Source organism: Sparus aurata, chromosome 17 (assembly GCF_900880675.1).
Source record: "Sparus aurata chromosome 17, fSpaAur1.1, whole genome shotgun sequence".
Lineage (NCBI taxonomy): Eukaryota > Metazoa > Chordata > Actinopteri > Spariformes > Sparidae > Sparus > Sparus aurata.
Window position 1 is genome coordinate 36057577 of NC_044203.1, and position 15795 is coordinate 36073371.

The window sequence follows — 15795 nt, forward strand, 5'->3', positions numbered from 1 at the left end:
CATTATGTCACAAGCAACTCTCTGCCTTCGACTCTCTGCAGGCCTTCATATCTGCTCTGCTCACAGAGCAGCTGATTTCAAAAATTTGAAGGACAGAAAGGGAAAAACTTAATGTAACTACGTTAATATCAAAGCCTCTAAAATGATGAATATACAGCTTATATAATTGACTTAGAACAGAAGGAGGATAAATACAATGGTTCAGTTTAACCAGGATAAAGATCCACATTATCTAGCTGTATTTTCAAATACACCATGCTTATGAATAAAAATAATCTTAAAATAATAGATGTAGTTTAAGGGACAGTATATGTATAATGACTTCTGTTTGTGTTTCTGTTGTATGTCTTAAGTCTGATAATAGTCCTGATGATGTCATTCTGCATCATAGTGATGTCATCAGGGTTTTTAAATGGAGAGTCTGAACTACAAACTATGATGCATAGTTAAGAGGAAGCTGACACGTACCAGACAAAAGGATCAAATGTTTTCAGAGCCCAACTCTTACTGGTGGCTAAAGCTGGAAAATGATTTTTTTAATATTACGTTTATAATTTCCAGGGAGAAAGAAGTAGCCTAGATCGAGAGTATGAACAATACAGTTTTACCAAAATAAAAAATGTCTGTGTGCAACAGGGTCCAAGTTACAAAAAATGATCAGCATTTTATCTGATTAATGTCAATGATGGAGGAAAGAAAAGACAGCACTCAGACAAACATACTGAAGTTCATTGCTCTGTGTGACATACACAAACATTCGAGCAGGGGAAAGTATCGCGAGCGGACTCTGCGCACGCTCGAGCTGTTTTTCTCCTCGCAGGCCACAATATTGCTCCAGGGGGCAGAGATGCAGAATGAAAAATAGCTCGCCAGTGCTTGGAAAAGCACTCAGGGAAAAAAAATGCGCTCCCGGGTGTTTGATTTGTGCGCGCGGATGTTCGATTTTCGCGCGATTTATGGCAGTATTCTATGCCCATAAATACACTCATTTGGACTTTCACATTTGTGAGACCCTTCACGTTGAACTGGGCTTGGATAGCACTGCATAGCACAGCTAAGGACAGCAACTGTGGTTGATATAATGCATATGTGTTCAATGTATGTGTTTGTTTTGTTTTGGGGTTATTGTGATCTCAGGTCAGTTTACACAATTTTTCATTTCATTTATTTAGATATTCAGTGTTGTTTGTTTCTGTGTTGTTTGGGGTTTTATTTTTTATTTTTTGATCGTGTGTAAGACCTTGTAATATGTTATCATTTTGCAACCGCAGAACACTTAAGTCATATGTTGTTCCCTTAATGAGTATTTGTTTTGCCGTCTCAAAATAAAAATGAAAAAGTTGAAAAAAATAAATAAAAGGGTGGGTTTTCATTTCAAGTGTGAATGTTGCTAACCTCTACACTGTCAAAAAGTCCAAAATCCTTCAAATATTACCAGCTGTTATGGTATATTTGATTATAGATATTAAAGTTAGTTATTAATAGGAGTTATAAACAGTGTAGTACCTTTTTATGAGACCGATTTAGTAAATTTGCTATGTTTTCCATTCATCAAGGGTGGTGCCCTGAGGTGATCTAATGTAAACTGGATCCTATTATTTACCATTATTAACATTTATCCCTGATAATCATTAATTATCATGGATGGCCAAATTTAACCTAAAACTCCCATTAAATGCTGCATAAACACTACTGAATTGTTCCTAGTGTAATGCAAGTGCCAAACACTTCACATAGACAATACAAACATAGAAATGAAATCTTATTGGCTTCCAGCTGAGTCTTATTTCAGCTGTAAGACTCAAACTTTTGTTCTGGAGGGGAGCAGGTGGTACCAGTTTTGTCTCTCGCTCTAACTCCCTCATTTTCACTCTACAGAAATAAAAAAGACATCAGAGTTCAGCAATGTCTCATGTTTCTCAATATGTGAATATTTTAAATACACATTACACTTTTTGTAAACTTGCAAGAGTTTGGGAGGTGTTTTTCTATGTAATTAAAATGTTTCCCATTCATTCTTATGGGGACATTTTCTACTTTGGCTCTGCTGCTGCTTCAGCCATGCAAAGTATTATAGTTTTATGTATTTCAGGAAAGTATTTTCCAGTTATATTCAGCAGGTTTTTTTCTAAATCACTTCAGCAGTCTGCATTCATACAGTATTTTCACAGGAAACGCAATTCTTGCAGGAATGTTATAGTAGAGTGATAAAACTTTTTCCCTCTGTTGAGGATTTGTGCTTGGAATGTCCTTTAACTTACTTTGAATTTGAATTTTGTCTTTGGAAATCAAAAGGGTATTCCACAGACCTGCCACAATTCAAGGAGGCGTGACTTGGTGCAGGAGGATCTGCTCTGTCCTGCTCGGTTCTATAAAAATGAAGCATTAAAAAAAAGAATTAAAGTTTTGGAGAAAATGCGTGCTTAGAAAGTTCCTTTAACTTTCTTAGAATTTAAATCTTACCCTTTAAAATTAATAAGGGCACCAATGGACGTGTCACTCTTTATGGACACACAGCTTGGTTCAGGAGAATCTTCTCTGTCCCGCCCAGTCCTGTTCAAATAGAGCATTAAAAAAAAGGACTTCAAAATTAGTAGAGAATTTCCTTCCAAAAATTTCCTTTAACTTTCTTAGAATTTGAATCTTACCTTCTAAAATCAATAAAGGCATCAAAGGACTTGTCACTCTTCATGGACACACAGCTTGGTTCAGGAGAATCTGCTCTGTCCTGCTCAGTCCTGAAAGAAATGAAGTGTTGACAAAGACAGGTGGACGTATACGGAGGTCAGTGACTGTGAGGAAAGATGTGTTACCAGCTACAACAGATAAGAATCCAAATTTGATGAGGTGCTGTCAGACAATAGAACACAATCAGGTTTATAATTAGAAGCTTTGAATCCAACAAACAGTAAAAAATAAAGTGAATGACTGAGTAACATCTTCAGCTTCCTCTCAGGACTCACACTCCTCTGACAGTGGACTCATGTTACACTGAGCTCTGGTTGGACAGCTCTTTATCTCACCTGTCAGGTTCGGTCCGGCTCTCCTGTTCCTCAGACAGGGTGGTGCTGGAGGGAGGGACCCCCTCATCTTCCTCCTCAGGCTTACTCATGGTAGAATGTATACCTTCACCCAAACACAACAAACATGCTGTGTTCACAGGACAAATGCTGTCAATAAACACCAATATTTTAGTGATATTTTGAGGCTGTTTCATGATACAGGATATAAACAGTGGACTTAAAGTATTTACCTTCAACTGCCCCCTCTTCTTTTTACTGCCTTCAGTTATCTTCTGGTTAATTGTTTGGACTTTTCCCACTGAAAAATTAGTTTCATGAAAAAAACAGTCTTCATTCAGATTCAACTTGAAACATTTGGGAAAATATAACTTACTGCTGGTGACACATCAAGTGATTGTGCATGTACTACACTGACACGTGCTTCATTATTTCCGGTGGAAGTGGCGATCAGCTCAGCCAGCATGGAGTCTTCATCCTGAAGGTAGTACAACAGCTCCCTTGCGGTTAAATTACAATTTAAGCTGTTCCCTTGCCAGATATTTCCTGCCTTCCTGTTAGTAACTTCCACAATACTAAGTCAGACTGCATGCTGACACACACACTACTTTTAACAGCTTGTTTTTCAAGCTTACTTACAAAAAGGAGGAGGACTTGGGAGTTGTGCCACACTCAACTGATTCACCAATGTGCTACTTTTGCTCTGACGCAGCATCACAGAGTGCTGACTGTCATTTCAGAGCTCATACGTGTCCCAACACCTCTGTAAACACACTCCCATAGAGAGTTTAAAGGCTGCAACCCTCATTCACTTAGTTAGAAGTGAAATAAACACCTTCAACGAACTGACAGTCTAGCTGCCTGTGAAACAACAATTAGAATCAATACCATCATCTGGATTACTGAGGACCTTCATCACTATATTCAGTATAAAATCAGCACATTACACCCAAAAAGAATATGTACAGAGGATTAACTTTCACATTCATTTAATGTTTTCTGTCTTATGTATTTATGTTGAATACAAAATAAATCAGCAACAAAGATAAAGTAGAAACCAGAATATAATTTAGAGGACTTTAGTTCGTGTCTTTTATAAAAACAGAAGCTAGTTTGGCCTGGGCTAGCATTTAGACCTTATGGACCGACAGACACACTTAGTGTGACGTTTTTATCGACTTGATAACGGACGTGGTTCGGCGCCGTTGACCATAAATATGTAATAACACCGAGACGTAATAGTAGGAAACATAATAGCTGTATATTACATTACCTTTACTGCTTTTAAGAAGTAATCTTCGTCGAAACAAAAGAGGAAGTGAAAGCTACATCCAGTCTACAAACAAATGCTATAAGAGTGGTGTGGTCCCTTTAAGAGATGGAGCAGTGGGTGTGTAGTTTAGCGAGTGAAGAGCGCGACCTGCAGGTGAAGTCGGGCCAGACCACATGACGTCTCACCTATTGTTTACCTGGTGCACATTGTTAACCCAGGATGCATCTGGGAGCAGATTAAATATATGCATTCACACACACACACACACACACACACACATCCACAACACAATGATCAGAAATAAAACAAGGACAGTGGGACCAGTTTAACATCAAAGAGTTCAGAGAAATAAAGACTTTTATGAAATGTAAACTCAAAGTGCGACTCAGAGCTGAGTGCAGTTTATCCAATATGACAACATGACACCTGCTGGCCAGAGGCAGCCACTGAAAATAGATAAAAGGTATCCTCAGGAAGTGAGCACACAAATAAGACTTAAAATCGAGGGTGTAAATAATGCCTTTTCCTTTTCAAATCAGTTTAGGATCTCTGGAGCTTTAGGAGACTTTGGTTACACCGGACAAGCTGTGCGTTTAGTTTTTCTTCTTCTAATTTTTCTGAAGATTGTATGACGGAGCAGGTGATTTGAGTGGATCCAGCCACTAGGGGCGCTGACGCACTCAATCAGGCTTAGTGCTGCTGATTGTGTGTGTGTGTGTGTGTGTGTGTGTGTGTGTGTGTGAGTGTGTGAGAGAGAGAGAGAAAAGAGACTGAAGACGGTGAGAAGTGTGTTTAGCAGGTAGATGAAGTTGAGTTTGCTACTTCTACTACTCAGTTGATCCGCCGTTGTGGTTCAGTGTGCGTCCAGAGAAACGTAAGTTACATTGTTTACTGGATGCATTTTTCATTGTTGTTGTATTTTGTCTGTTTATAAGTCTGCTAATTGAGATTACTAGTGCAGTGCCCGTAAGAAAAATGTATTCCTATAGAAAAGTGGGAGGTTATGCAGCTTTTTCATGGATGGCCAAATGAGGCTGTGTTTGAAGGTGGGACGTCAGGGATATTTAGGTTTGTTGTGAAATCCGATATTCTAGGGTATAATTGGCTGTTTTGACTATTCTTGATTTTGCCATTATATTTCCCCTTAAAAACTATTTACTTGGTGTCATTATTTTTTTAGCACAACCTCACATGTGTGACTGTGCAGTTACTTTTTTATTTTGACATACTGTATTAACACAATGGACCTAAAATCACAAAAAAAACATAAAATCAGAGTAGAAAAAGTTTGATTTTTTACTTTAAACCACAAATATGTTTAACAAACCATTTTTTATCACTTATAATGCAAATATAAATTGTTGTTTGCTAAATATGTGCATACACCTTAAAAATGTACAAAGTTACATGTAACTATTTACATTTAAATGCAGGCAATGCTCATTCAGCCGTCTCCTAATTGTTTTGACTCATTAAACAAAAAAAACACTCCACTACACACTAAACACACTACACCAAACACTACATAACACACTAACTATACACTCCAAACACGCTACATGTCACAAATCTCTCAACTCTCACCGGGCGCTCACACCAAAAGCGACTTGAGCAACCGAGGCGACCAACTGCCATTCATTTTCAATGTACGCTGGCGATGAGGAGCGACCGGCGGCGTGAGCGACGCGATTTCAGCGACGTGAGCGACGCGATGCGAGCGACAAAAGTTGACAGACGCTCAACTTTATGCAAATGAGCAGCGGCGCGACCGCGGCGACAGCCAATTGGGGGCTGATCTGGATTCCGAAGGCGGAAAAAGGCGGAAATGCCTGCTGCTTGAAAGACCCGTCCTTCGGTCGCTTTGGTCGCTTCAGTCGCTGCAGTCGCTGCCACACAGGCGACTGCAGCGACGCGATGTGAGCGACCAGAGCGACCACAGGCGATTTTATCGCCTTTGGTGTGAGCGCCCAGTCAGTATCGCTGTCTGTCACTCATCTGCCTACGTCCCTCCCACAACTTCCTGTTCCTCAACAACCAAACTTGCTGCTTGGACACTTTCGTCACAAAAGCCTGTTTTTACCATTTCTTCTGCACCAGACACAAAGCAAACGTGACGGCAATGTTCGCGAAAAAGCGTGGCGGACATTATTTACCCCAAGTCCGGTTTTGGACGTGCCGGTGAGTCCGGTCCGTTGCCTCGATGGGGAGGTGGGCCGTGTAGCTAGCTAGCTACACACGAACATCCACAGATCTGATTCCACTTTGTTGTCCGCGCGTCTCCGGATCTCCTCAGACCCGAACAGACTCGGTCCGGACTCGTTTAGTGTAATTTATCCACAACAGTCAGTTTAGATGCACAGAACGGGAGCGAACCGCTGGCTATATGTCCGGTTTTGGACGTGCCGGTGAGTCCGGTCCGTTGCCTCGATCGGGAGGTGGGCCGTGTAGCTAGCTAGCTACACACAAACATCCACAGATTCTGATGCCAATTTGTTGTCCGCTCATCTCTGGATCTCCTCAGACCCGAACAGACTTGGACTTGTTTAATCTCATTATTCCACAACAGTCAGTTTAGATGCACAGAACGGAACCGAACCGCCGGCAAAATCCCAGTCCGCCGGGCTCGCGCCGCTGCAGGTATAAATCCGCTTGTTTTTTAAGGTATGTCGTGGGCTTGAGCTCTGCAGTGATTGGCTCTGGCGCGCGTGGCCACGGTGTGCAGTGAGTAGCTCCGGTGGACAATGCTCGTGGAATTTGTAAAGCACTTATGAAATAATTTATTAACGGTATCGTTGCACTCCAAACAAATGCGAAATATCACACCCTTGAACCACGCAGCAGCCATGTTGAAACTCTCAGGTCAGTCTGATCCTGATCCGCAGAGATATTTGAGGAACACACACATACACACACACACAGACAGACAGACAAAGATCCCTTGTATTTATAGAAAGATATCTGGTACTTCAGAGTATATTTTTAGCAGTGTTAGCTATCACCGCTGATGGTTTAAATGGTCATTTGTGTTATATTAATGCCACCGGCTATTTTCTTTGTTGTCAGTTACATATATATGTGATATAATATCATGTATATTACTTCTTTATACGATGTGTCATATTTTCATGCTAATGATAATGAGATTATAATTTTGGAGTGTGAGCTATGGTCAAGCATTTTGTGAGCTGTTTATTGAGGACTGTTATTGTTTTTGGTTTATTCTAGAACCACACACATACCACCTCTGTAAGTGTACGCTGTCTACACTGGATTAAAGTGCCATAAAAGGGATCGACTGTTTCCTGCTTCATCCTTCATTTAAGTCTTGGGGAAACATTATAGACTGTGTTCTAACTGACACACACTTCGTGATTACAAATCAGAGAAGCCAGTCTACAACCTTTAAACCTCCATCACACTAATCTTTAAAAAAAAGTCCTGATCGACTTCAGCTGTTTAGGAGAACGCTGCGAGACTTTCCAAGCTCCAGAAATGTCAACGGTCTCCAATGTGGGCAGCAGCAGGCTGGTTCAGTCAGGAGACGCTGTCCTCTGCCTTGTGTTACTAAAGTGAGACGACAACACACAGGACAATAACAGGTCCATTGTGCTTGTACCCAGTGGTGTAACTGAGTTCTTCCTCAAGTTCATGGCAAATATTGTACTTTTCACTCTGCTTAATTCGTTTTGACAGCTTTAGTTACTAATTACGTTCCTGATAAATTTTTTTCATATTCTTCCTGTCCAGTGAAGACACTTTGAATCAGAGCAATGATTTTGAACATAAATGTTTGCAATAAACTGAAGGATTGGATGGATGTTCTGTTACATATTGTGAAACTTCTCCTTCTGAAGATAAGTTAACTATTCATGTCCCTGTTGGATCACAAACAGGTTGTTTTTCTGACTTTTTACAAATACATGGCTCTTCATAGTACAGACACACTACAAACTTATGATGCTCTTACATTATATGATGAACTGCTGTGGATTAAAGTAGCCAACAGTAGATAAAGTAGTTAAAATGAGCTCAAACTTAAACATCATTCAAAAGCAAAACTGTAACCATAATCTACTTCATAAAATGTATAATCCAGTAATCAATAATTATCTGAAAGTACAGAAAACAATGTATGATTTGATTGTGTGATGTTTTCGTGATTTAAATGTGCAAAATATTAATTGTATACTCTGCTCAACAGCTGACAGGTGACCAGTGGATTATGGGAGACAGAGTGTTAGTGTTGGAACAGATGATACAGTTTTGTGAAATCAACGAACATATTAATCTGTTTAACTTTTTCAATTAAGTTGTCTACAAAATGTATTATCTCATTATACATCAGGCAATTGTATAGTATTAATGTATATATTCACACACCCTCACAAAAAAACAGACCCAAGGGTTTAGTGGAAAGCTTTTTTCACTTTCTTTAATGCTGTGAGATAGGTTGACATTTTCCTTTGTATCTCAGCAAATATTGCTAAATCTCTTTCAGCATTAAGGTGGCCCCTGGCCTGAACCTGCACTGGATAACTGAGAATACTTCCCTACCCTCTCTACTATATCAGACACAAAGACACTGAGGAGGTTAACGGGTCCATCCTCATCCTGAATGCAGGATAGACCGGCTCAGTGAATGTGGTTTGGAAGGTGCAGAGGTGGGTCACCTTGTCAGAGGTCACTGTGTAGAAGGACAGAGTGCCAGCAGGCCAGTCCAGGTACACTCCCACTCTGTTCAAAGTTTGCCGACAGATGGAATCTCTTCTGTTACGATGCAGGACAGAGTAACCTTCATTATCAGAGCAGCTCAGAGTCCAGGACTGATCATTCCTTCCAAGACAGCAGTTGTCACCTTGCCCTCTCCTTTTGATCCCTCTGTATGTCACCGCTATATAAACATGCCCTTTCCACTGGACCTCCCAGTAACAGCGACCAGTTAAACCATCCTTACACAGCAGCTGTTTCCAGTAGTCAAATCTCTCTGGATCATCAGGATATGGCTGCTTCTCTTTCCCCACTGTCACCTTCCTGTTGTTGTCCGACAGTATGAGATTCTTGTTTGCTGTGTTTGGGTCCAGTGTGAGTTTACAGGCATCTGATTGAGAGAAGAAAACAAAAGATAGCTTCAGTTGTTGTCTGACAAATTACCGTATAAAGTAAATCTCTCTCTCTCTCTCTCTCTCTCTCTCTCTCTCTCTCTCTCTCTCTCTCTCAGTTGTTGTCTGACAAATTACAAAGTAAAATGCATTTTTTAAAATGGCGGTCATACATGGTTTTGGCTGGTCTCTAGTCATGATGACCCGCCCCAGCCCCTGATGTTTGCTGTTCTTTGTTCTAGACCAGCAAAGTGTTGATGCCAGTCTGAAACCATTGTAAAACGCTAAGACATCATAATGCAAAAAACTGCACCGAGAAACAACACCAGCTCTGAGCCAGCACCTGAACTGCGTCTGCTAAAAAGGGGGTATGTCACAATCTAATGCTGCAGTGGATTTGTTTTTTCTGTTTTGCTTGATTATTACTAATAAATTGCCTTTCCATCCTGATCCAGCATTGTGTCCGCTTTTGGATTCTGCCAGCGGATCTGGCATCTCTCGCCCAGGCCCTGAACGCTCAAGGAGCCCTCGTGGGAAGGCACGATCAGAAGCTTCAGCAAGTCATGGAAGCACTCCAAACCCTAACCTCCAACATCACTTAAATTGGCAAACAAGTAACCTTGCTTTCCACTCACCAACCTGCGCCTCCTTCAACCACACTTGCCACTGTGAGTAACCCTCCCACTGCAGGCTCAGCCCAACCCTCTTCACCCCCCCACCAGAGAGCCTTTTGATCCTCCACCAGAGCATCATTCAGGCAACATAGGTTCATGTGGTAGCTTCCTGTTACAATGTTAACATGTTTTTTGACTTGCAACCCACCAGCTATGCATCTAACAAATCTAGAGGTTGGACAGAGTTTGAGGTTTCTGGAGGGATTACGCTCGCACACCCGCAGCAGGTTGGCAATCAGCGTCTGTTTATAAGCCCTGATCCCCACGCTACCTGCTGCCAGATGATTTCCACCATACGTGGTATATGGTCTATATCTATAGACAGTGTCTCCTTGATTGTTTCTAGTGATTACACGTTCTCTGGTGCAACTTCTAACTTTGCTTTGCTTTGCCTCCAGTGATCACCTGTGCGCTGAGCTACCAGTGAAACCGCTTCAGTGGACCGACTCTCTGCACCTCTGCAGCACACAGCCTGCCCTGCCCTCCTCTTAGTGTCTAGCCACTACACAGCACCCCAGCGCCTCTCCTCCTTCTTCCACCTCTCAGACCCAGACTCAAGTCTATAAAGCTTCTACCCTCATCTGCTGAAACCTTGTTTATGATCAAAAATTGCCTTCCACCCTGATCCAGCCTCCTGTCCGCTTTGGGTTCTACCAGTTTCCATGCAGTTTAACAAGGTATGAGTGATCCTGCAATGATTCCTGACAGACTGGGATTTATGAGTATATAAACTTGCAAATTGTTGGGTCTCCGTGATGTACAAAATGAGGCCAGTACAAAAAAATCAAAACAACTGTATATTGATATACAGCGTACATTTCTTCAGCTCATTATTAAAAAAAGACAATAAACACAAACAATGAGACACTTACACTTCCTCAGACCAGGTTTCATGAAATGTGATCCAACAGGATCCATCCTGTAAAAACAGTGAGATCAGCACTTAACAACTTCAGTGAAAACTGTTGTTTGATTGTGTTTGATATCCAGAGAATTAAACCTTCTGGAAAAGAAATGCTGCTGTAGAGTTTTACTTGTGATTATTTGATCAAAGAAACAAAAAAGAAACAAATACAAATAAACATATTAAAGAGCTGCATGGTTTGACACAATGAGAGTTAAGTGTGACATTTTTTTGTGGTCAGCTTGACCTATACTCGTATTTGTTCGTACCTGAGAGTGTCCAGTCTCCAGTCAGGATCTCTAAGTCCATCAGAAAGCAGCTTAACTTCTGAGTCTGTTGGATGATAATGATTGTAGCTCAGGTCCAGCTCTCTTAGATGGCAGGGGTTGGCTCTCAGAGCAGAAGCCAGTAAACCACAGCCTTTCTTTGTTATCAGACAACCTGACAGCCTACACACACAAACACAGAAATAATTAGCTCAAACACCGTTCTTTGAGCACAGTTGGTGTTTGTTACACATCTACATTAGAGCTTCACTTATCGACAGACCTTTTATGTCTCTCTGTTTATTACAGTTTATGTTGATACTGTAGATAAACTAGACCGTCTGTGAGAAGTTGTCTTGACTCTGTGAGAGTCAAACTTTTAATATCAAAGTCTATGAAGTTCTCAAAAACTAGAGTAGCAACATTCTTGAAATGTATAACATCTTTTTCCACCCCATGTTTGCTGTGAAGATTATGGTCTGCTGTTGAACAACCTGATGAATCCTGACCTGAGAACCTCCAGTCTACAGTTTGGACTCTCCAGTCCAGCACACAGCTGCTTCACTCCTGAATCCTGCAGGTCATTGTTACTCAGGTCCAGCTCCCTCAGACTGGAGGACGGTGAGCTGAGAACTGAGGACAGAGCTTCACAGCTTCTCTCTGACAGATTACAACTGCTCATCCTAAAGAAGCATTAGCAAAAAAAAAAAAAAAAAAGAAACGGTGAGATTATTCTTTCCAATTTTAATGTATTTCATTGATGCAGCTATAATTTGACCTACTGAGCTTTAGTGGAGGCTTTGACAACAGGCAGCAGACTCAGAACCGTCTCATCTGACACACGGTATTTCTTCAGGTCAAACCCGACCAGATCCTCTCCAGATGTCAGTAAGATGAAGACCAGAGCGGACCACTGAGCAGGAGACAGTTTATCTGTGCACAGATGTCCGGAACTCAGGTTCTGTTGGATCTCCTCCACTAGAGAACGATCATTCAGTTCATTCAGACAGTGGAACAGATTGATGGTTCTCTCTGGGGGCAGATTCTCATCGATCTTCTTTTTGATGTATTGAACTGTTCCTTGTGAGCTACTTCCTGTCTGTGTCATCAGGCCTCGTAAGATCCTCTGATTGGTCTGCAGTGAAAGACCCAGGAGGAAGCGCAGGAACAAATCCAGGTGTCCATTTTGACTCTGTAAGGCCTCGTCCACAGCGCTCTGGTAGAAGAGTTCAGTGGTGGTTTTACATATTTTAGACCATTGGGTTGATGGTTCTTCTGACAGCAGATTGACTCCAGAGTTGGTGAATGTCAAATGGACATGAAGAGCAGCCAGAAACTCCTGAACACTCAGATGGACGAAGCAGAACACCTTGTCCTGGTACAGTCCTCTCTCCTCTTTAAAGATCTGTGTGAACACTCCTGAGTACACTGAGGCTGCTGTGATATCGATGCCACACTCTGTCAGGTCTGATTCATAGAAGATCAGGTTTCCTTTCTGCAGCTGATCAAAAGCCAGTTTTCCCAGAGACTCGATCATCTTCCTGGTCTCTGGAGTCCAGTGTGGATCTGTCTCAGCTCCTCCATCATACTTGACATTCTTCACTTTGGACTGAACCACCAGGAAGTAGATGTACATTTCAGTCAGGGTCTTGGGCAGCTCTCCTCCCTCTCTGGTCCTCAACACATCCTCCAGAACTGTAGCAGTGATCCAGCAGAAGACTGGGATGTGGCACATGATGTGGAGGCTTTGTGATGTCTTGATGTGGGAGATGATTCTACTGCTCTGCTCCTCATCTCTGAATCTCCTCCTGAAGTACTCCTCCTTCTGTGGGTCAGTGAACCCTCTGACCTCTGTCACCATGTCAACACACTCAGGAGGGATCTGATTGGCTGCTGCTGGTCTTGAGGTTAGCCAGAGGCGAGCAGAGGGAAGCAGTTTCCCCCTGATGAGGTTTGTCAGCAGCACATCCACTGAGGTGGACTCTGTAACATCAGTCAGGATCTCAGTGTTGTGGAAGTCCAGAGGAAGTCGACACTCATCCAGACCGTCAAAGATGAACACAACCTGGAACTCTTCAAACCTGCAGATTTCTTTGGTTTCAGTGAAGAAGTGATGAACAAGTTCAACCAGGCTGAACTTTTTCTCCTTCAGCACATTCAGCTCTCTGAAAGTGAATGGAAATGTTAACTGTATGTCCCAGTTTGCTTTGTCTCCAGCCCAGTCCAGAGTGAACTTCTGTGTTAAGACTGTTTTACCAATGCCAGTGACTCCTTTTGTCATCACTGTTCTGATTGGTTCATCTCTTTCAGGCGAGGCTTTAAAGATGTCTTCTCGTCTGATCGGCTTTTCTGGTCTGTTTGGTTTCCTGGATGCTGTTTCAATCTGTCTGAATTCATGTTCATAATTGGCCTCTGCAGTCCCTCCCTCTGTGATGTAGAGCTCTGTGTAGATCTGATTCAGAAGGGTTGGGTTTCCTGCTTTAGCGATTCCCTCAAACACACACTGGAACTTCTTCTGCAGGTTAGATTTGTGTTTTCTGAGGCACACTGCAGCAACAATTCCTACAGGGAAAAATCACACATTGGATTAGATTGTACAATTCTGATACGCATTAATTTATTTATTTGTGGTAGTCCTCCACAATATCAACCATTTTCACTCATTCAAGACAGCGCAGCCGTCAGTGGATAGCATGATGTTATATACTCCGATACAATGGATGGTGAAGTGGTTTTCAGACAGCCAGTAAAACCAACGATGAAGAGGAGGACTATCTATGTGGCTGGCTTGACCATAACTTCCACTGCAAAGAAGACTGCTGGCCTCATTGCCAGGATCAAGCCTCCTCAAATAGCGCCAGGCCTTGAAGCCAGTTTTTTTCATGACCAAACCATGTAATTACATTGCCATGTAAGAACATAGGGGACTTTTTCACACCAGCTAACACTGTGAAAGACGTGTCTCTAAAACGCAAATAAAAGCCTCACAACCCCGCAAAATGACTTGTTTTACTTTCATAATTGGCCAATTCAGTCCACTAAAATTACCAATTACATTTCATTCGCATCCAAGTTAGCTTGGCGCTAAACCGGAAATTAGACGACTCCGTCGTCAGAAGTCTCAACCAGACACGTGCACACATAACGCCCAAGGGGTGCTTGAGCCCCTGCCCTTTTTGCCTCGTATTATAAAGTGCCCTTTGTGTGTGTGTTTTTAAATGAATAAATAAATTCCTGTTGTGCAAAGGGATGTCAAAAAACGGTGGTATAAAAACCACCATGGTTATCTACCGTACACATTTCATACGTAATATGGTGTCGTGTGTGAGTGTGTGTGTGTTTAGCCTGTAAAGCCGCTTCTCTGTCCGCTGCGGCTCCGCTCTGTCTCTCTCTACGAACGATCGCTACTTTCAAATTAAAAGCCCCCTCTAAGAACCTTGTTCGAAACTCCAATGGGGTCCAATGTAAAGCTCTTATTTTGAAGACAAAGAAGGAGAGAAGCTCATGGAGAACTCCACCATGCACATAGATGAGATGTGCTTTGGAGCGACTTCAACCTTTGTGAGTTATAAACCAGTAACATAACTTCCATGTGGGGGCGAACAAGTCGCCTTCCACTTGTTCAACATGCTTAAATATGAGTCATATTTCAGAAAAGTGCCCATTTGTGCTTGTTAAGCTAACTGCTTGTTAATGAGTTAATATGACAGCTGTCTGTGTCGCTGTTTATCTTGCCACAAATCTTCTTTCAGATATTGAGTTTACTGTGACTTTGCTGTTGTAAACATTGCTGTTCCTACTAACAGTCACAGTAGTCACTTCTTGGTTTTGTCACATCTTTGGATGTGTAGCCTGTATTTCTAGTTTGCACTTGCCCTCCAATAAATAGCCTTATAATAAACCAGTGTTTATTGCTTTTTAAGAACCACAGGTGAATTGCATGTTTTCCAAACCCTAGTATTATGATAATGTGAATAAACTCGTGTTGACAATAACTTGTTGACACAAATGAAATGGCAGTCACATATCAGTCACAGCTACACAGGATACACAGTTAAGAGTTTAGCTTTATATAAGTACTTTGTTTATAAATTCTAGATTAATCAATCTACATATGGTGCTATCAAGGGCTGAAATTTTTTTCCCGTGCGCACATACTGCCCTTTTCTGACTTTGAGCCCCTGCCCCTCTATAATCATGTGCACGTCTCTGTTCTCAACTATGCATGCTCTATGGCAACCCAGCTGGACAGCACCGCTACAGTTAAAGTCTGATTCTGTGGGAAACACTGGACTACAACATAGAGCTGTCATCTGATGTTGAGCCATCTGGCATTTTTCCACCAGCACATTTAGCCATGCCAAGACCAACCTTGCCATGCCGATTTGCTTTTCCACAGCAACTTCAACTGCGGCAAGATGTAATGGAAAAACAGCATTAGAGGACTCTCTCTCCACTCTCCGCTGTTTTGTTGTTGATGTTCTTCTATTTAGAAGCTCTGGACAGCGTGTGCAGCTAAGTAGAATTTACAGATCTGATGCAGTCTTTTGAGACCGTGG

The 15795-nt window shown here is 41.8% G+C and overlaps 1 protein-coding gene across 1 annotated transcript in view; it reads right to left on the reverse strand.

Moving 5' to 3' along the window:
• Nucleotides 1-15795, reverse strand: part of LOC115567789 (uncharacterized) — a 42277-nt gene that overhangs the window by 9988 nt on the left and 16494 nt on the right. The window contains 3 exon segments of the mRNA XM_030394635.1: nucleotides 11240-11419; nucleotides 11746-11919; nucleotides 12019-13798. Coding sequence (XP_030250495.1) covers nucleotides 11240-11419; nucleotides 11746-11919; nucleotides 12019-13798 — 2134 coding nt within the window.